At 39.2% G+C, this 22487-nt stretch overlaps 1 protein-coding gene across 4 annotated transcripts in view; it reads left to right on the top strand.

The window, feature by feature from the left end:
* ASAP2 (ArfGAP with SH3 domain, ankyrin repeat and PH domain 2) overlaps nucleotides 1–22487 on the top strand; it is a 96064-nt gene that overhangs the window by 28169 nt on the left and 45408 nt on the right. For all 4 annotated transcript variants that reach the window (XM_075414808.1, XM_075414807.1, XM_075414810.1 and 1 more), the window contains 3 exons: nucleotides 41–186; nucleotides 8884–8958; nucleotides 10531–10580. In XM_075414808.1, coding sequence (XP_075270923.1) covers nucleotides 41–186; nucleotides 8884–8958; nucleotides 10531–10580 — 271 coding nt within the window. The remainder of the gene's footprint in view (nucleotides 1–40; nucleotides 187–8883; nucleotides 8959–10530; nucleotides 10581–22487) is intronic.

A 22487-nucleotide genomic window follows, 5' to 3' on the forward strand; every position in this document is an offset into this window, starting at 1 on the left:
TATCTACTGATGATATTTTCATGTTTTGCTCTTTTTGAAGCTCACGTGGAAAATGAAGAACAGTATACACAAGCACTGGAGAAATTTGGAGGCAACTGTGTTTGCAGGGATGACCCAGATTTGGGAACAGCATTTTTAAAATTTTCTGTGTTTACAAAGGAGTTAACTGCACTCTTCAAAAATCTGGTAAGAATTACTTAAGAAAAACATGTTGAAATTTTAAGGCCATTACAAAAGCTGTATTTCTGAATTATAACAGTACTTGTTGAAGACAATTTGTGTTTCTGCAACCACTGTTCTTAAAAATTTCTCAGCTTAGGAAAATGTCTCAAGCCCTAGCCCTTCCCCTTGCAAAACTCAAAACACCAAACCAAACCAAAACCAAACCACCACAAAAAACGATCAAACCCAACAAAAAACCATCTTGCAACAATTCTCATGTCTAAAAGCTTCTCACAATGAAGTAGTTGTAACATGTATTATAAAATGGACATACCAATTTGCTTTAAAATTGTGAAACCAGCAAAACACAACTTGGTTTACTCTGTGTTCATGTTGCTTTTACTTTACCTTTTTACACTTTCCATTTGTATTCATAAAGGGAGGTTTTAGTGTCCCTGGAAGAGAGAGTCTCTTGCTTCTCAGGGAGGAGAGTCGGGAAAACAAAATCAAACATAATGCTAAAATGACAATAGTGTCCACTGGGGACCAGTCCTGCAACTGAAGCCAGTAAGGCTTAAAGGCACTCTTCAGTGAGCCAAATGGAAGAACGGGAGTTTTAATTATGAATAGAGAATTTTCAGCCTCAATTTCACATTACTCAGAGGGCACAAAAAGAGCAGATTCTGACTACATCCTACTAGCTAGAGCTTTCTCCTGCCTGAGTAAGTCCCAAGTTTGCTTGACACGACAGAACTCTTAAGCCACGGGCTAGGACGGGGAGATGACCCAGATTCCTACAAGCATTTAAAAGTCTGTGCCTGCTGAAATCAGTGGGATGGAGACACATCAAATGCTTTTGTGAGTCTAGACTAAATGTCTGTAGTTTGCAGCCAGCTGGTCATAATCCGTTCTTTGGGGCATGTTTCCAACTGATGGGATTTAGGGCAGTCCCGTTCACTCCCTGATGGTGTCCTCTCTTTTTACCCAGTTGTGATATTGAGGGGAGACAATCTAGCCCCAAAGGTATTTCTCAACAGTGGAATGTATTTCATATTGGTCATATTGATTTGAATATCTCTCAGTGTACAAATATTATTCGAGAGTACGTATCAGAAGAGGCATCCGTATTGAGTGTGAGTCAGTCAGTTATCCTGTGTCTCCCATACAGAGGTAGACTGCTCATATGGAAGGGGAAATAGAATGGGTCTTCTAATTGATACCTTCTGTTGACTAAAAAACCCTCTCTATCATATATTAATTGCAGTATGGTAACTTCATTATGCAAATGGGTCTAGGAAATGTGATGTTTAGATGGTTTTAAAAAGCAATCTACTAAAAGCTGCACCGCCTCCCCAGAAAAACCTTATAATATATGAAGTTTCAAGAATGTTGCCATTTTTGCCAAGAATCTTAGCTATACGTTATCTTAAAAACAGTAATTACTGTCTTTGCAAAATGTTATTCTGACAAGAATAACTTTTCCTCCACAAACTGGAAAGGAAAATAAAACCAAAATAAATATCTATAGGAAGAGGGATGCATGTTTTTATTACCTTATCCATGTGTGTTGTGTGTCTTCCCCAAGGAATATTTCTAGATCTTTTTGCTGTATACTGCTTTTTTGCTAGCAACTATGGGCTTTATTTTGCTTCAGTTTGTATGTATAAGAAGAGGATATGTCATGACATAGTGACAAAGTCTGTAGTTTTTCTCAGTTTGTGATTCTGATTTTCTCTGTTTTTGAAGCAAACAATAATTTTGCATGGACAGGAATGTAACTTTTTTTTTTTTTACATTGCAATAGCATAGACATCTTCTGTCTTCTTTAATATTGTCTGAAGGACAGGTCTCTGTAGGGTTCTGCTCTTTCCTAATATGCTTTATATTGTTGAGGTTTGAAGTGTTTTGTTTTCTTCTGACTAGCAAAGGATAACTGAAGAAATAGAGGAACTTAATGGTCCTTGAATTTGGTGTCTCTGTAGGAAAATATTTTCCTTCAGAAAGAATTACATATGAAAAAAAGATGTAAACATTATTTCTTGAAAATACTGTATTTATAAACAACAATTATAGAATCATAAAAGAATTATAAAATGGTTTTATAGTTGTCTGTAACTTTGCTTATCAGAAGTTAATAACACTAGAATAAATTGTTGGTAACTGATCACTTTGAAAATCTGTCCAGAAGTTCACTGATGGAGGTCTAGTTTTCTAAGAGGTTACAAGGTTATTGACTACTGTAAAAAGTCCTGTACAGCAGTTGGAAATAATTTGGGGTGCTGTTTTTTTATAGTCATAGCCATACGTGAAACAAGCTCCATGCATTCTCACATAGTGAATTATCCAACTCTGAATGCTTTCGGCATATTGGCAGTAAAAACATCTCTCTCCTTTGCTATTTCCTTGTAGCACCCAACATATTTTGGTTATAAATAGTTTCATCAAAAATGTAGCTAGGGTCATACAACCTGCTGCTGTTAAAAAAGCGTTCTGAAAGGTGCTCTTTGTAAGTAGACCTGTCTATGGAGTTTCATAGGGTGCTGAGTTTCCACAGAAGATTTTAGCTGAAATGAGTAGGGAATGTGCACGGAAGTAGGAGGACATGCTCAGACTAGAACAGATGCCAAAGCTATTAACACTGGCAAAGCTTCAGGGGTACTGTCAAGTTTTCCTTTGTCCTATATTTTGCTTTTGCTTCTAGAAGCTCATGTGTTCTGTCAGCTCTTGGCCTGAGTGGCATTTAGAGCTGTACTTCAAAAGTGCTTCTGCAGAAAGATTTTGCTTAAACTCATCTTTAGTCAGGTAAAGGAAAGCTATTATAAAGGTCTTCTACTTTAACAGGGGGTTTAGGTTCTTGTTTTCTCTAACATTTTTTTTTTTATATGTGTTCTGCTACACTTCTTTTGTATGTGCGCTTTTAAATAGTACATAAAACCCAAAAAAACCTTTGAAGAACTTTGGTTCTTCAAATTTTAGGTGATTTATAAAAGACATCTTTAAGAGGAGAAATAAATTGATATTTACTGGATATCAGGTCCTTGTAACTACTCAGTTCAGCCTTTCTAACACATTGTTTGCATTGTTTGGATCAGTTTATGATGTATTGTGCATTTTTTTATTTTGCCATAGCTCCAATATGAAGCTACAAATTTTTCTTCAACTTTTTCTGGACTAAAAATGTTTTTAAGAAGATTGAGCAATCAGTATGTCTTTTTTGGTAGTGAACTATCAGAAAACACTAGAAGCATTTTCAGAAGTAACACGTTACCTTTTGTGGCATGTACAGTATTGCTTCTTGATGGTAGCCTCGGTGCTAACTCCTGATGGAATGGTAGCACCCACAGTTCCCAGGTAGGTTAGGTCTGTATGGCACTTGCTTATAGTGTTAATTACTCTGTCTTCTTAATAAATTTAGTGCCAAGTGATACAGGTGTGAGTCTTGATATGAAAAATGTTACGACAAGGAAAGGCTTGTTGCAATGTGTTTGCACTTAAAATATTTTTTCCTTTAAATCTCATTCTTAGATTGTTGCACCAAGAAGAAATAAAATCTATAGCTGCCTGTCATCTTGGTCAGCGCTCCTGGAAAAGGGATTTGATCTGTGAAGAGGAAGTAGCCATTTAACAAATTCCATTTTCTGTATTTGTTGTTCTTCTACATACTCTTACACTTTCTTTTTCATTTATTTAAATTTAAAGCTAATGAAGCATGCTGGATTGAGAGGACTGGATCTGGTATTTCCACTCTGTGGAAGATAGCTGGGAGGAAGAGATTCCATGTGAGAAGTTTTTCTATTAATAATCCTTGGATTTTTAGCTAGGAGAAATGAAAGAACAGTGATAATACTTTTCTGACCATAAGCTCTTGTTTTACCTGTATTTTTTTAGATGTAAGAAGAAACGAGATTTGCTTAAATTAAAAGGTAACAAATAACAAAACTGAAGGAAATCTCTTTTCTATACTATGTAATGAACTTAAGAAATTTAGGTCCAGATTTTTCTTTCCAGGGCAACAGTTCAGACTACGATTTAAAAAAAAAAGTTTGCTGCCTGAACCTTCACAAACATATTTTGTTTGAAAGGACTCAGTGAAGTGCATAAAAGAAGCTACAGATACACATATTTGACGTTGGAGTATTATATGTGAAGCTTAATGATATAAGCTGTATTGTTTCTGTTTTTCACTGGGACACTTGATGAAAGATTTGCTTAATGGTAAAAGGAAAAAAGTGAGAGTGGTATTTGATTTACACTTGTAAAGATATAAACCAAGATGTAATAATTCCTCCTTAGTGGCATGGGTTCAGGTCCACTTGGAATCTTATCTTTATTTCTTTGCCAAAAAGATACTGATCCAGCTGGAAGAAATTCAGAGGACAGTAACAAAAAATGATGAGTACTTGAATAGATTGATTTATGAATAAAGCTTAGAAGAATTGGAAATGTATGGTTTGCCTCATAGATAACCGTGATTGTGGAAGAGGAAAATACTAAATTACATATAAATGAGATCTCACTGTGAAAATATTAGATTAAGTGTCCCAGAGGAAGCGATAGAAGCTTACCACTCAGGTGTTTTACTGAGGTTAGAAAATGTGCAATTGGGAATTCTTCTCCCTGACAAGGACGATGGGCTGGAATAACCTCAGGTCTTTCTGTCTTTGCTTTTAAAATTCTTCACTTTATGCTTTTAAGAATACCTTTTAAAGGTATTTCCTGTCATTTTGTGCTTGCACTTCATCATAAAAAAGTTCCAAGCCTGTAGTTTGTGTATCGGTGGTGATACAGGGGCTGTTGCCAAGTAGCACGTGGTGGCAATGCTCGCTATGGTGTGTGAAGGCATTTTTCTAGGCAGCTGAGCCAGCAGCTCCGTGTGGGCACTCCATGGTGTTCAGCTCCCGCTTCGCTGCAGTCATGTTGCTTCTGGCGTGCGTGGGCCATGGGTGATGTCCAGTTTGTGCTAGGGGACACACTGCTGCGTGTCAGTGGGGCAGGGCGCGAGGACAGCGGGAAGGCGGTGGTGTGTCCTTGTGTGCGAGAGGGAGGCACGGTGCAAAGGTGAAAGTTTGTGCTGCAAGTCTTTGCTACGTGATTTTCTGAAGTCTTGGGGTTAGATGCTAATAGCTGAGATACAAACTGTATCTCGTCTATAGCGGATGTTCTGACTTCCGCTTGCTCCCTGCTGTGTTGATTGGCCTGGTCCTACTAAAACATCACTGACAAAACTCTTGGAAAGTATTAAATCCCATAGTGCTTGCCATAAAAAAGTGAAAGTAACTCAAAAGAATAATTTGTCAGCAGGCAGTGCTGCCATCACTTGCGCACACTCAAGTTCATTGGTGGTTGAGAAGCCCACAGCCAAGTACATGGACTGCATTTAGAATTTAGTATGGCAGTAGGAGTCATATCATACACTGTTCGACTGCCTGAATTTTAGTTTACATTGAAAATGTTATAAGGTCCACTCTTTATCTGCACGCTAAGAAAAGTATTTAACTTCTGAAGTAGTGAAGAGGCTTTTTTATTTTGGCTTGGATTTAGAAAACAAACCCTAATGAAGTACTGCAGGCACCAATATCCAAAGCTGTTCTGGAAAAGACTCGTTAAAGTAATCAGGAGGGCTGGCAAATGAGGAACTTCAGTGTGTAGCCATAGGCTCTTAAACCACTTGAAAATCTTCTTTCCCCTTTGTGAATGTTGGCTTTCCTGTTACCTCTGCCATCACTTCTGGCAGCTACACGTTTGTTTATTTTTATGTTCTCCCTCTTGCCATTTCTTCTTCTCCTCCTCTGAGCCTTGTCCAGCTTAGAAAGTTTTATTTATTACCCTGTCTCTGTCATCTTATCTTGTTGGAGGCTGTCAGCGGAAAACTCTGAGTCTGCCAAAGCAGCAGTGTTGGAAGTGGAAACCAGGTCAACTATTTTTTTTCTTTCTTTTTTTTAAAACACATGGAACTCGCTAGTGTTCCTCTGACACAGGATGGCTTTAATTTCTGTGAAGCTTTCCTGCAGCTCTGTGCGTGTTTCTTTTTAAAGAATATTTTTAAACATAAAACAGTCAAAATGTAGAGGCAGTTGTATACATTTTAGTTCCCTGTATACATACAGAATAGGAGCTGCCGCATGTTAATGCTTCTCTGCCAGCCAAAAATGGGTCTGTATTTTTAGATAGTTCAGCTTCTCAAGAAAGAGAGGAAAAACAAGTAAGATCTTCTTTATATTGCTTGCTGATTTATAAATATGAGCAAGTATGATTCATCTAACTAGGTTAATAATGACAAGTTGATGCATTATGTATGTTTGTTTGTGTTTGTTGCAAATAAAATAGGAGCATGTGGAATACAATAGACTGATAGTAATATACAAGTGATAACACACAGGTGGAATTAATTTGAATAGGCAAATATTCTCCAAACTTTTAAAAATAATGTTGGGTGTTTTCTCCTGTTCTTTTTTCAGAGTTGCTTTGGCCTTCAGGCCCCATAACTTGAAATTCTAGGAAACATCCAGAACTGTTTTGGAGTCTGATGGATGTTTACATGAGTATGTCTAGGATAATACTTCTGGGTCTGACATTTTTTTTTCTTTTCTGACTTAAGGAAAAACCAGTTTGCTCAAGTCTGCTGTTGAGAAATGCTTTATTCTTGCTTTATACCTATTTATCTGGATTTGAAGAATAATTAAACAGAGGCTATGAAAATATTGATCTTTAGGTTAGATATTTGACTGCATCATACTAATAAAAGAGAATAACAAAGTAGAAAAATTTGCATAGGATGATATCTTAGGTGAGACCTCTTCTGCTGCTCCACCTGGATAGCCATTCTAGATGTGTGTCCCCATAGGTGTACATTGTCCATCTGTCATCTTATAGAAGTTTTTAATTTTTTACGAGAGTTTTATGTGATGTAAACCTTTTCACATCTCCTATATCTACAACATATAATTTTTTTAACTTCGAGCGTGGTTAAGTTGATATGCACATGATGTAGTACCACTGACAACTTATGAGGTTTATGGTTTCCAGCACTGCCAGCTAAGTATGTGTAGCTGTTGCTCATTCAATTTTTATTGGAAATATTTAGGAAAAAAAACACAGAGTTGAAATTTAATTTGTTGATTGTAAAGGGCTGTGGTTGAGTCCTGCAGCTTTTTGGGGACAAGGACAAGTAGGGTGGAGGAGGGGAAATGTAATTTATGGTAAGAGTTTAAAAGACCAGATTTTCTATGTTTCTTCAACCTTCCCATGCAGAGCAATCTGTTTAACCTTTAAAACTGATGTATTTCCACTTTCTCTTTGATTGCTGGCTGAAATTTCAAGCAAATACAGTAAGGTCGTATCTTTGAAGAGGAAGGGTGGGAGTTTGGGGATTTTGTTTGATTTAATAGCAGCTGTTGAGTACCACTGGAGGTAGGACCTGAATCTGTTCCAGTGAGACCACCAAGTAACTATAGGGTGATAACGTTTTGTATTTTCCCTTTCTGGGGAGGCTGAAGCATCACAACTGGAAATAGTTTTTTTTTGAAGTTCCTGTTAATGTCCTTTCTTCTCTGTATTGGTTACACTAAAAGGGACTTTGATGTTCCTGACATTGTGTTGTGTAGCAACAAATGCTTCTGTTTCTTCAGGAACAAAGTTCTTTCTGTACTTTGAACATTTGAAATCCATCTTCATATATGCATTTCAGTGCTTCTTAAAAAAAACACATTTTGAAAGAACAACTAACAATAAGATCAAAAAAAGAAACCCATCCAAAGGCAACCTTTACCAAATGGCTGCAAAAATTATTCTGATTTTTTCCATTGTGTAGTTGTAAAATACTCTGGCTTTTACTCTTCAGTGCAATCCATTTGAATTGTTACAGGTTAAAATCTGTGCCTAGACATCATGGCCCATACTTTGAATATTTTCCTTGAGTCGTAGAGGATTGGACATGAAGTCTTTCTTTTCCTAGTGTATGCTACTTACTGTTTTATTCCTACTGTCTTTCTTCATTCTTTTTCCTTATCAAAATATTATTGTACAGATACTTATCTAAAACCGTTAATATTTTACTGTTGTCTTCATTTGAATTTTTTTTTCTTATTGAACTGCTTGTTTACTCTTGAATTACTTGCATGCTCAAGACCTCATAAAATCCTTGTTTCAAGGTTTGTATGAGATAAATAAGGCAAATGTATTACTTTTTAAAAATACGTGGAACAGATTTGAATAGTGGATTTTTGAGGTCAACATTATTTGTCCTTATAACTTCTGTCAGAGTAAGATGTCATGTATTGTGAGAATGGCAGATACATTTTCTGGAATAATTCTGAAGAGACTGGAAAATGAACACGATTAATTGAAAATACACTGATGAATTAAAAATATATAAGTGCTGAAAAAATGTATTATTGTTTTCATATAATTTAAACAGTGAAATCAGGCAATGTAAAAATTAGTGGTCTTACTTTGCAGTCATGGTTGGACAAGATATTTACCATCAGCAGTAATTCTGCAGGTTTCCTGCTGGCTTGGGTACTAGTGTTTCCAGTAATAGTGTTAATTAGTTTTTGGTGCCTCCATCTTTGATTCCTGACTGTACTGATAAACATCTTCATGAAGCAGGGTTAGGAAAATAATACAGAAGATTTGCTTGTGAAACTTTCTGAAATGTGTAAATTGAGACAATATTCTGCATTAAAGTATATTAAATGTTTTGATGTGATTTTTTTGTTACAGATTCAGAATATGAACAACATAATCACCTTTCCACTGGACAGTTTGCTGAAGGGAGATCTGAAAGGAGTAAAAGGGGTATGTTTATCTTCTTATTGATGTATAAAACTGTTGTTTGTACAATAAATACATTTAGCTAGTGTGTTTATCTTATTTGATGGAAGGCATGGGATACTAAAGTAACATATTAGCTCAATAAACAAGAGGTGGGATTTTTTTTGTGAACTGAGTCATCCCTTCTGTTTGTGGTTTCACATACTGCACACTCTTGACTATGTACACAAAACAACATCTGAGAAGCTTTAAGTGCAGCCCTGTGATACAGAAGATAAGCAGAGAAAAAGGTGTAAGAATTTAAATATTTACTTAGTTAGGGAAGGGATAGTACTTTATTTAAAAGGATTATTATCAATATATTTATTTAGCATTCTAAACTTACTTGGAACTGTACAGATTATTAAGAAAGACACATTAGACTGCATGACATAGGATTTTTCTTAACAAAGCTGAAATCTGTTTGTGTCCTGAGGATATTTCCTATTTGAAATAATAACAACTTAGGACTCAAATTATGATATGTTTATAATAAATTTCAAAGCTTATAGCCAACAAACTTATTTGGCTTACACTTCGTTTACTACTGAGCAAACAGGAAGTGACTGGCAGCTATTGTTCTAGGACACTGAAGGAAGAAGAAAAATGTACATAGAATAAAAATGATCTCTGTGAACTACTGAAGGATAAAGAAATTATTTAGTAAGACAGACTTATTATCTCTGTGTTTGTTGCTTATGACATTCCACTCCTCTTGTTCTTCTCTTTTTCTATGTTAGAATAAATACATTTATTACAATAAGCGTTGCCTGGTGTTCCTGACTTGAGAAAATAATCAAATGCTGCTTTAATTGATTTAATAATTGTTGAAATAACTAGCTAACATCTAAGAATTAGTTCCTAATCTGTAGTTGCAATGTTTTTCCAGTGTCTGACAGTTAATAACATTTTTATTGTAGTTGGTTGATCTCTTGAACTTCAGCAGAATTTCAACTGCTGCGTTTTTAGACATCAGTGAGATACTTTTACAACTTGTTAAGAACATTTTATCCAAATTGGCTTCTTCAGAGGGGAAAAAATAAAATAATCTGGAACATAAGTAATTCAAAATTCTCACAGAATTAGTTATATTGAGCTGTATGGCCTATACTGTTCCCATTAAGTCAGTGGGAAATTGATTTCTTTAACTTTAGTGGCATGAATCAAGTCCTTAGCCAAGGATATACCACAGCTTCAGGACAGGTGCTTTTTTCCAGTACAGCGAGAGATGGAATGATAAGAAAATTGTCTGATTTGATTAATTGCATAGTGTGATCTTGGGATGGCATATGGTTATACCTTTTAAGGAGTAAAATGGAGCTGTAAAAAGCATCCTAGAGATGCTTTTAAAAACATGAGTGTATTAATTTGGTGTACAAGATTGGTTTTCCTGTGTGCAAGATTGATTTTACACAATCCTTAGGTAAGCGATGCAACAAAGAGTGGAGCCCGTTATTCTAGTAGGCGCTGCAGATGGCCAAGGTGTGTCTTCATTGTTGGATGCACAGTATTTCTCATGTAAATAAATAACTGTATTTTTTTCTTTTTTCTTGACAGGACCTGAAAAAACCCTTTGATAAAGCTTGGAAGGATTATGAAACAAAAGTGTATGTGTCTTTTAAGCTTTTATTTAATGGGAAGTGCAACTGAAATCTATAAAGGTCATTATTAAGGTCCCAGCCTATACTGGGAAGATGAGCTTTCTTTTTCTTTTCCTTTTTTTTTAAACCTGGACTGTGTGAAAAAACAAGTGTATGATCATATAATACGCAGTCATTTCAAATTCTGTAATATAAAACTTATTTCATGAGTGAATTGTCTTGTGTGTGTGTGTGTTTGTGTGCAGTGACAATTAGTGTCTGTGGTAGATCTCTTTGCTTAATGAAGTTCCAAGTAACGAGTATAATCTCCCAGTGCATGTTCTTCCACTGCATATTCTTCCACTTCAGTGGAGAAAGTTTTACTTTAATTGGGAAAGGAACTTTTTAAATTTTTGTGAAGTACCCATATTACTACCCTGTAATCTACTATATGTGAAAGTCCACTTCCTATTCTGCCTTCCTGTACTTTTGGAGGACACTACTACATAAAATGAGAAGTTAGCCATCCTGTGTTTTCATCCTTAACTACCAAGGTGCAGCAACATAATTGTACTTGATGGCCTTTTAAGCATTTGTTGATGGTGGGTTTTTTTCTTCTTCTCATCAGTGACTGATGAACTGTAATTAACAAGTTTATTCAGTTGAAGAGCACAGAAGAAATTATATACTTTATGCCTGAGTGTTTTGAAATGTCTTAACAAAAAATATCAAGAGTATGCAAGTCAAGATTTAGTTCTGGATTTGTTAGCCTAAAACCTTTGTAACGAGTCTGTAATGTCGCCGGCTTTAACACATCTTAGGAGACTGTGCCCAATGCTGAGGTGTGTAGGAAGACCTTATTTGATGCTGAGCCTTTGGCACTTACCAACAAAGTGGTAAGGCTGGTGGGCATATGTGCTGCTACCGTTTCAAAACTGCACATGATTCCAGATTGATCTAGCACTAGGAACCTTAGTAAATCACATTTAATTAGTGCAGTTTCTTTAAAGAGACAGGTGTTTTCTGCAGTTAATGCCAAGGCTGGATGCTCTCTGCAGGTGTATTGTGTACTAGAAGTGGATGAACACCTATCTGAGTCTAGGCAACTGTGTCTCATGTTGTGTGTCTAGCCCAACTTACCATAAGCTACTTGTTTGAAGGTACCCGATGCACAGTATAAACAGCTATAAAATCAGTTTTAATAGCAGATTTTTATGTCCAGCTAAATTCAATCAAATGAGTTGACAAAGCTCAGCACCTAAGATCAAACATAATTACTTTCGGTACCTTGTAAATCTTCAAGTGGTTTAGTGCCTGACATCGGGAACAGTTGTTTCCTGGGTTGACCAAGTCAACTGTATCAGCACAGGTGATAGTCTTGAAGTAGAATTTCATAGTGGGCTTTATTCCATACTCCAGTATTACCTTGATTGTGACTGTCGGTTGAGTTTCATGTCACACATCCAGCATGTTTGATCTTCTGAGATAGTGCTGCATTTACCAGATCATTTCTGATGGTACAGGTCCGGAGGAGTCACCTATGATTCATGCATATGAAGACCTATGAGTCTTGTAACTAGTGGTGTTCCCCAGGGGTCAGTACTTGGCCCAGTCTTGTTCAACTTCTTCATCAATGACCTGGATGAAGAGTTAGAGTGTACCCTCAGCAAGTTTGCTCATGACACAAAACTGGGAGGAGTGGTGAATGCACCAGAAGGGTGTGCTGCCATCCAGCGAGACCTGGACGGGCTGGAGAGTTGGGCAGAGAGGAACCTGATGAAACTCAACAAGGGCAAGTGCAGGGTCCTGCACCTGGGGAGGAACAACCCCATGCATCAGTACAGGCTTGGGGCAGACCTGCTGGAGAGCAGCTCTGTGGAGAGGGACCTGAGTGTCCTGGTGGATGTCAGGTTGACCATGAGCCAGCAGTGTGCCCTGGCTGCCAAGAAAGCCAATGGTCTCCTGGGGTGCATTAAGAAGAGTGTGGCCAGCAGGTCGAGGGAGGTTCTCCTTCCCCTCTACACTGCCCTATTGAGGCCCCATCTGGAGTACTGTGTCCATTTCTGGGCTCCCCAGTTCAAGGAAGATGAGGAACTACTGGAGAGAGTCCAGCGAAGGGCTACAAGGATGTAGCCCAGTCCAGGGGACTGGAGCATCTCCCCTACGAGGAAAGGCTGAGGGAGCTGGGCTTGTTCAGCCTGAAGAAGAGAAGGCTGAGAGAAGACCTCATAAATGCTTACAAATATCTGAAGGGTGGGTGTCAGGAGGATGGGGCCAAGCTCTTTTCAGTGGTGCCCAGTGACAGGACAAGGGGCCACGGGCACAAATTGAAGCATAGGAAGTTCTGTCTGAACGTAAGGAAGAATTTCTTTTTTAATATTTTTGTAATTGCACAAAATTATAATGATTCTCTAGAGCACATTGAGTTGTCCCATCTGAAGTTGTGCGCAAACAGTCTTCAGAAATCATTCCTGTAGGTGGTTTACTCACAAAAGCAAAGCGTTTAGCAAGTTAACTTTCATTGTTCCTTTTCTGAATAACAATGAGAAGGGTCTAATCAGTCCTTTCTAGGCTCAGTTTGTGAGGAGCAGCTGAGTGGCTTTTGTTTTTTTGAACTGCCTAGCTATAGCTGAATGTTCTGAAATATTGAGATAAACCTCCAGTCTGAATCCTTGGAAGATTGTGTTGGCTCCAGAGTTTTGTGTTCTTCATACCGGTGGACAGTCTCATTTGGTGCCGTGCCAGCTATTGGCTGTTGAAGTAATTAAGATTTCCAGTCATTGCCTGTGGCAGTAGTTGATCTCTGAGGATGGGCCATAAAGAAAGTCCTTTAATTTAGTCTGCTGTTGTCTACCAGTGCTTGACTGCTGGATCTGAAAACTTTTCTACATATGTATAACTTATTTATAGTGACGTCCTACAAAGTTTATGTGCAGAATTTAAAATACATTTGCACGTTGCTGGGACATACACCAAGAACACTGTTACTGCTGGACCAAGGTCTCTGATGCTTTTAGAATTTCTGATAGGATATTCACCAGTATGAGTGTGTTGCAGTGATGTAAGGATTTGTACTTTGGTCCTCAGTCTGATCAGAACAGGTGGTCTGTTTCAGAGTCAGGTACTCCAGAAATATTTTCATTTGTTTTTAGACTTAGTGAAGTACTTGAGAAGTAAAAATGCCCATAGAAAATGTATATGAATCTGTATATTTGGGAATTCTCATTGGAGTTTAAGGACAGTAGATGCCTGGAAACGTTGTGTATGCTGTTTCATTCAGGACCTGAAAATGTGATGTTGACATTGTATTTATTTTCTGTCTGTAGGTTGGGATGTAATGCTATTTGTATGATATCATGAGATTTTTTTTTCCTTTTAACTAACAGTCCTTCAGAAAGCCTGCTTTATGACTTTGCTTTCAAATAAGACACTTTGGTTTTGATCTGAAACAGGTTCTTTTTTCCACTATAAGGAGATCATAGAATCATAGAATTGTTTGGACTGGTACAGACCTTACAGATCATTTAGTTCCAACCCCCTTGCCATGGGCAGGGGCGCCTTCCACTACACCAGGTTGTTCAGAGCCCTGTCCAACCTGGCCTTCAACACTTCCAAGGAGGGGGCAGCCACAGCTTCTCTGGGCAACTTGTTCCAGTGCCTCACAACCCTCAGGGTAAAGAATATCTTTGTCTAATCTAAATCTACCTTCTTTTAGTTTAAAGCCATTACCCCTTGTGCTTTCCCTACATGCCCATGTAAAAAGTCCCTCTCCATCTTTCTTGTAGGCCCCTTCAGGTACTGGAAGGCTGCTGTAAGGTGTCCCCGCAGCGTTCTGTTCTCCAAGCTGAACAGCCCCAGCTCTCTCAGCATTTCCTCACAGCAGAGGTGTTCCATCCCCTCTGATCATTTTTGTGGCCTCCTCTGGACCCGTTCCAACAGGTCCATGTCTGTCCTGTGCTGAGGGCTCCAGAGCTGGATGCAATACTCCACATGGGGTCTCACCAGAGCAGAGCAGAGGGGCAGAATCCCCTCCTTCAACCTGCTGGCCACGCTGCTTTTGATGCAGCCCAGGGTATGATTGGCCGTCTGGGCTGCCAGCACACATTACTGGGTCACGTTGAGTTTCTCATCAACCATCACCCCCAAGTCCTTCTCCTCAGGGCTGCTGTCAATCCATTCTCTGCGCAGCCTGTACTTGTGCTTGGGATTGCCCCAGCCAAGGTGAGGACCTTGCACTTGGCCTTGTTGAATTTCATGAGGTTCACACAGGCCCACCTCTCAAGCCTGTCAAGTTGCCTTTGGATCTGAGATACCTCTTTCAAAGTTACCTCTGTAGTTTCTGCAAGACTTTTTAACAAATGAAGCACACCTCCTGGACAATGCTAATTTCTAAACCATTTATGTGTCAGGTTATTCAACATGAAAAAACTGAAAGTAGCACATGTTCATAAAGAAATTCAGAACCATTACCAGTTTCTGTGATGTTTCTAGGTGGTGGGCTGGTACAAATGCTGTGTGCTCTAGTTTTTTTAAGTGGTTAGATGAAAGTCCACATCACTCTTCTAGAGTTTAAAGCTTAGTCTAGCCTGTTGGACTCCTTTGCTTTGATCAAGACCAAAGGATCATCTGCTTGAGGTTTGGGGTAGGGACCTTGGGAATTCTATGTGCAGGAAAGTTTTTTTTAAAATGAGGGGCTTTTTTTTTTTTCTTTGTGGTTGTTTTACAACAGCAGAAATCACTTATTGTGGCTGAAGTTTGGCAGTTTGGTAGTCAGGGAATATTGTGTGGTAGTGCAAGCTGCCTCAGTTCTACCAAGGAGCAGACCAATTATCCATAGTTCTCTCTGTTAAATTCACACTGGAACTTTCCTGAGATGTCTGCCCCCGCAGCAGGACTGTGCAATTTGTCAGACCCTCTTGTGCGTAAGATCAGTTCCCAGATAAGTTGAGATGTTGTCAGATGTCATTTTTGAGCATTGGTCTTCACAAATCGGAGACAGGAAGTTTAATGATGTGAGTTTGAAGCTAGGGTGAGAATATTAATTTGAGCCTGAATCTGTTCAGGTCAGCTTTATAATCTACTAAATTTTGGACACAGGAAAACAGTGAGTTTTTTCTGGGTTGCTGTCATGTATGCCACTGAGGTTTCTTGAGATACTAACTCTTTTGATTTTGTAGCTGTCCCAAATGGATCTGAACGTCCTTGTAGCTGTGCTTTTTGGTCGCCTGTAGCAGTGGGTGGGTGCAGAGTCATCTCAAGAATTCTTAATCACAAATTGAATTTCATTGTTGTAATACTGTCACAGTCTCTGCCTTAACAAAAGGGCAAGGGGACTGGGAGAGCTAACTGCAGTCTCACCTACAGCTTGTGTTGCCAGAGTGGGATGATAGGTGTAGGTGTTGATAGCCAGAGGTTTGCTCAGCCTTCTTCCATCTGTTACCTTAGACAGCTCCTTGTTTGGACTGTGCCTAAAACCAGTCCTAGGTTTATGCTTAGTTAGCGATCTTTTACAGTGATACTTCTTCAGATATGTGAATATCTCTTTTTATTCTTTTTTTCCGCCCTTTATTCTTCTTTTCCCTTTGGGTTAACAAACCATTCAAGGCTGCTAGGCTGCTCTTTGCATATTGCTCTGTATCAGATGCTTAAAATCATACCGTACATCTGCATTTTCTAGTCACAAGTACAGACCTGTGAAGCTAAGCGCCAGATATCAAAGTGGTATTTTTGTAGTCTGTGGAGAAGTAAGTGTCTTTATCCTGATTTCTGTCTTGATAGGCTGTCTTTATAAGGAAGAACTGGAGCTTATTTGCCTCAATATCTCATCTTTCTTACATGCACCTTTGTGATGGCCTATCTGGTGCTAATATACCCAAGTCCAACCTATTTGAAAAGAATTTCAGTTAATAAAAAAATGGCATTTGCTTTACTTTTTCCCCATAGCCATTTTTGAGCTGCTACTTTAAGCTCTGCATGTAATTAAGTGTGTTTTAAAATTACTGTGTATTTAGTCTTGTTTGGGAGAGTGATGTTAAGATCCATTCTTACACTCTTGGATTACCATTCATCAGTGTTGATTACTATGCAACTTCTTCACCCTGTGGCCACTTCTGGGAGTATTTTCCTGAAGATCACCTTAGCTGAAGTAACTGAGGGAGGTTGGATCCATTTTTTGTTATACCTTGGGACTGTTCTCAAGTAAGGGAGTAAGAGGAGCAAGTAACCCGTAGCTTTATGCCAACCTACTTCAATCAAAAATTGGGAACATCCTGAGGTGACATTCATTAATAATTCATCTGTTCTCACCGTCAATCATTAACATGCTTCAGTTGAGCCATAAAGATCTTAAAATGTTTTTAAAGCTTTAAAGTGGTTAAAAGGAGTGCATTTCTCTTAGGACCTGAGTTACAGTCTTTGTTTCCCGTGTAAGAGCTGGGCGATGCTGCCTGCCACTACAGCACTGCAGCAGGACCAGTCTGTCTGTGTCCTTTGGGTGGAAATGGTGCAGACTGGGCTCTTTTTGTTATGAGGCAGTTGCTTTTCCCCGTGTACTTAAACACTCATGGCAGGCACACCGGGGAGCATATGGGGAAGGAGTACACATGTCATAAAAACTGCTCATTCTCCCAGCAGGCAGACCGTATTCAACAAGGCAGCAAGCCAGATATCGCCCACATTCTTCAGTTTAATCAGTCCTGTTGTGGTAGATGTTGAGGTAAAGACATTGTATCAATTTTGCACAGGAAATAAAAGCATAAGTTTACTGAAGCATATTATTTACTCATTTTTTAGCTGAATAGTATTGTCTGTATTCCAGACATAAACCTGTCTTTTCAGAAAAGAAAGAAATGTTAATTTTTTTAAATCAAGGTGTCTTGTTTTTAGGCCTGTGAATATATATTATCTTCAGAAGTTCTTTGCTATTAAGTGTTGTGCTAATGCTGTGAAACATAAATGCTTAATGAAAACAAACCAGCTTTTCCTGGGAAGGCTGGCTTCCTCTCCTCCTTTACCATACTACTTTTAAAGAGAGCAAGTTGTTTGAATGTGCTTACGGGAATATAAGATCAAGGCAGTAGGCTGAGGTGCATTACATTACTGTGCAGAAATGCAAGCGCTCATATCTAGAGATAACTACCATTAATTATTTGTTTCTGAACCATTTGAAGTCAGTGGAAGAATGAACAGATTCTGATTACAGTCTTCTGTAAAGACATCTTCATAGCTATTCAGTTAAGTGATGATGTTTCCAGTTTGATAAACTCATTTTTTTAAACAGTATTTCAAAAATTTTTCTGAAGTTCTGTTTTATCAAATTACTTCTTCAGAGCTCTAACTTGACTCAGTAGATAATTGATATTCATAGATCATGGATATTTCTGCTGTGTTTCCTTTGAAAGCATCTACACAAGACAAAGTGGAGGCCACATCTTCAAAACAGTGACATAGAGTGAAAGTGCTAAACAAGGCAGCTTTAACGTAGAATCATAGAATAGAATAGTAGAATCATTTAGATTGGAAAAGACCTTTAAGATTGTCAAGGCCCACCGTGAACCTAACACTGCCAACTTCACCACTGAACCATGTCACTAAGCGCTATGTCTGTATGTTTTTTAAATACCTCCAGGGATGGTGACTCAACCAGTTCTCTGGGCAGCCTGTTCCACTGCTTGATAACCCTTTCAGTGAAGAAATTTTTCTTAATATCCAATCTAAACCTCCCCTGGCGCCAGCTGAGGCTGCTTTCTCTCGTCCTATTGCTAGTTACTTGGGAGAAGAGACCAACACCCACCTTGCTACAACCTCCTCTCAGGTAGTTGTAGAGAGTGATAAGGTCTCCCCTCAGCCTCCTCTTCTCCAGTCTAAACAACGCCAGTTCCCTCAGCCGTTCCTCATAAGACTTGTTCTCCAGACCCCTCACCAGCCTTGTTGCCCTTCTCTGGACATGCTCCAGCACCTCAATGTCCTTCTTGTAGTGAGGGGCCCAAAACTGAACACAGTACTCGAGGTGCAGCCTCACCAGTGCTGAGTACAGGGGCACAATCTCCACCCTGCTCCTGCTGCCCACACTATTCCTGACACAAGCCAGGATGCTGTTGGCCACCTTGGCCACCTGGGCACACTGCTGGCTCATGTTCAGCCGGCTGTCGACCAACACCCCAAGGTCCTTTTCTGACAGGCAGCTTTCCAGCCACTGCTCCCCAAGCCTGTAGCGTTGTGTGGGGTTGTTGTGACCCAAGTGCAGGACCCAGCACTTGGTCTTGTTGAACCTCACACAGTTGCCTTCGTCCCATCGATCCAGTTTGTCCAGATCCCTCTGCAGAGCCTTCCTACCCTCAAGCAGATTAACACTCCCGCCCATCTTGGTGTCATCTGCAAACTTACTGAGAGATCACTCAATCCCCTCATCCAGATCATTGATAAAGATATTAAACATAACTGGCCCCAGTACTGAGCCCTGGGGAATAGCACTTGTGACTGGTCGCCAGCTGCATTTAACTCACTCACTGCAACTCTTCGGGCCTGGCCATCCAGCCAGTATTTTACCAGCAAAGGATTATGTCCGTCTAAGCCAGGAGTAGCCAGTTTCTCCATGGGAATGCTGTGGGAAACTGTGTCAAACGCTTTACTAAAGTCCAGGTCAACAACATCCACTATATACTGTTTTGAACCTGAGATTTCATATTAAGTATTTTTATTTTGAAAGAGATTACCTGCAAATTAAATTGAAAAAGCTTTCAATGAATCTGCAGATATTATGGGTGAAATAGTGGAAAGATCTGGACACGTTTTGCTCATTCTGCTCTCTTCTCCCCCATCCAGTGCAGAATGAGTGTAAGGGAAAAGCCTTCCAGCATCTCCAAAGGGAAAAGATGACCTCTCCATTCAGGACTGGGTGATAAGAGACAGTCGTGCTTTACTGTCAGCCTTGACAGACAATAGAATAAAATAAGATGGAAGCTCTTTCACTGAAAGGTTGGGATGTCAGAGCTGAAGTTGGAGAGTCAGACTGAAAAGGAAGACTAGACAAAGAAAGAATATTTGAAATTAAAATGTATAATATTATTTTGTAAAACAAGATAGCCCTTGGAAGCATTCCGTTTTCCAGAGCGCTTCCCGATCAAGTCTGTGCCTTCCAGGTGTTATTCCCAGTCACTGCACCTTCTCCTGCAGATACCCAGACTCAGCCTGGCTTACAGCTGTGTGGGGAAGTAGAGGCAGAAAGACAGAGTTGCTGCCCAGTCAGCCAGTTCACTGCTGCTGCATGTGCACAGGGTGTTCTGGTTGTTTACCCTTGTTCACTGGCTGAAAATAAATACCAGTCTTTGGCATGTTAAAGAGTAAAATAGGTCCTGTCCTGTTTAAAGTTAAAAAAAAATAAAAATGCCTACTTTGATGTTTATTTATACCGTATGACAGAATTGATTTCTTTGAAATACAAATTAAAATTTATGATGAAAACCAGTTGCTTTTTCAAATTTGATCTGTAAAAATAGTCATACAGTGGAAACTGAACAGGCAGGATGGTTTATTTTGTGTCTGATCGACTTTTCTGTTGTAATTTTTCATCCTGTATTTCAGCTTTACTTGTCTGTTACGCAAATCTGAGCTCACTGTGTATTACTCATGTGCAGCTGCATTGTAAATGGACTGAAGTGTGCTCAGATTTTAATCTTAGTCAGCAAAGTCTATGCATGTGATATGTGCTACATGCGCTTTAAGAACAGCAGCTTTACAAAACATTTGCTTCCTTCTTACTGCTTCTAGAGGATTTTTCTAGAGTTTCCCCAATTTTCCTATTAGTTTTGCTTAATTGATCTGCCTGGAAAACCTGAATACTCTGCAATATTTGGAAATACCACAGTGGTACATCGTAGAACTGTCTTTGCCAGAAGGATTTGGTTAATGTCACAGTAGAGTGACACTTGAAGCTGAGTTGACTGTTGCATTTGGATAGGAAACACAGCCAACCTTTAGCACTCAGAAGATTTGCAAGCAACACTGCTGGTGGTGGTTTCTTCCGTTTCCCCAGAAAGCTCCAGCAAATGGCATCAAGGATGTCTTATTTCTCTGAATTACTTGGTAGATGTTGGTATGCTTTAGTCTTGGGTTAACTACTGTTTTGCCTGTGGAGTATGATTTATCCTTTAAAGAGTAGAAAGGACTTTCACCGAAGTCTAGCTCTTTAAAAGGAATTCAATTTCTTAAAACAATGTATGGTGTAATATTGTGCATAATGTTTGATTCTTTGGCAGTTTTAGTTGTGTTTTGGTTTAACTAGCATTTAGAGACACCTTCTGACATGTTAATAAGCTCTTAAAATTTTAGAGGTGCTTATGTCATCCTGTGTTCAATTATTGTTCTCTGTAAACAATGAAAATACAATACAATAGCAATTGATATTTTTTAGACTTGATTTGCGTTTCAGTGAATTCTCTGGCCTCATGAATTGTTAGATTAATGTGGAAATTGAGAGAACTAAAACCGTTCTGGATCTTTGCTCTGAGGTTCAACTTTTTAGAACTGTCGGGTATGATATAATGTAAACTCTCGTAGAGTGTATGCTACAAAGGAGTTGTGCTCTGACGGAGCACTGGAACAGGCTGCCCAGAGAGGCTGTGGATTCAGCTTCTCTGGAGATATTCCAAGACCCTCCTGGACAAGGTCCTGTGCAGCCTGCTCTAGCTGACCCTGCTTCGGCAGGGGGTTGGACTAGGTGACCCCCAGAGGTCCCTCCCAAACCCTACCACTCTATGATTCTGTTTATCGTTTTCTGTGAATCTTTTTGTAATGGTTTATCTTCCTTGTTCACGGTTGATGTCTGGTTAATTATTGTATGTGGACTGTATTCTGTGTCTACAAAGTGGCATGACTGGCTGTAAGTGGGTAAGAGTACAGACTTCTTTTTGATGAAAACAAAATGTTCTGGAATGGATTTTTTATTCAGGTGAGTGAAAGTTTTCAGAATATTTATTTCAAAGCTTCCCTTCGAATGTCTGCTTCTGCTGGGACATGATGGGCTGAGGAGGAGCACGGTGCTGGCTGGATGTGCTGGCTGCTGGAGTGCCTGCCAGTGCTGAGAGTGCAGTGGGGCTTTTTTAATTGCTGTTCAAAGCGTTTCCCTGTGGGAATGTTATGGGATGGGATTAACGGGATTAATTCTAGTTTTCCCTTGCTGCTTGAGGTGTAAGAGGAGGCAGTTCCTCATTCTTGAGAAGTATAAGTACAGATTATATTATCGACTGGAAGTCCTTAGACCATCTAGGACATTTTCCCATCAGCTGTTAGGATAATGTTAAGATCAGGTTAAGAGAGCACTTGAGACATGTTATCTTTTCAGAGAGAGAGTGGAGGGACACTTGACTGCCCAAAAGGAGGTGCGACAGTGCGTGTGTTATTTGTTCCTCTCATCTGCTTCCTGTACTCCTGTGTAATGCTTCCTCTGGTTCAAAAGCAGTATAGCATTTCCTCAGGAAGGTCTTTCCAGAATTTTCAGCTTCTAAATGGTACAAATGGCAAACTAAAAGTCTTTCTCCAAAAAGTAAACATCCTCGTGTAGTATCTTTTATTAATACCTTTTTTCATATCAGACTTGTCTAACTGGGTATTATAATTATGCTACTGCCTTTACGAATAATATGGAGAATAGCTGTAACAAATGCAAAAGTGTATTTAGGGGAATTATACTGTATGGCAGGCATTGGTTATTCATTTATATTCTGCCAGAGAACCTGTTTTATTCGGAGCTTTTGAAAAACGTTCATGGAAACTTTCAGGGAATTAGGACAGCTGGTCTAGCAGACTTTGAAGTCTGCAACGCAGCCGGCTGGCTGGCATTCCCACTGCCAACTGGCTCAGTAGCAAGTAGAGATGGCAGCTGTGATTCTGGATTAGGAAACCCTGTATATATAGAAGATGACTTGATGACAGCCA

This window comes from Opisthocomus hoazin, chromosome 2, assembly GCF_030867145.1.
Source record: "Opisthocomus hoazin isolate bOpiHoa1 chromosome 2, bOpiHoa1.hap1, whole genome shotgun sequence".
NCBI lineage: Eukaryota > Metazoa > Chordata > Aves > Opisthocomiformes > Opisthocomidae > Opisthocomus > Opisthocomus hoazin.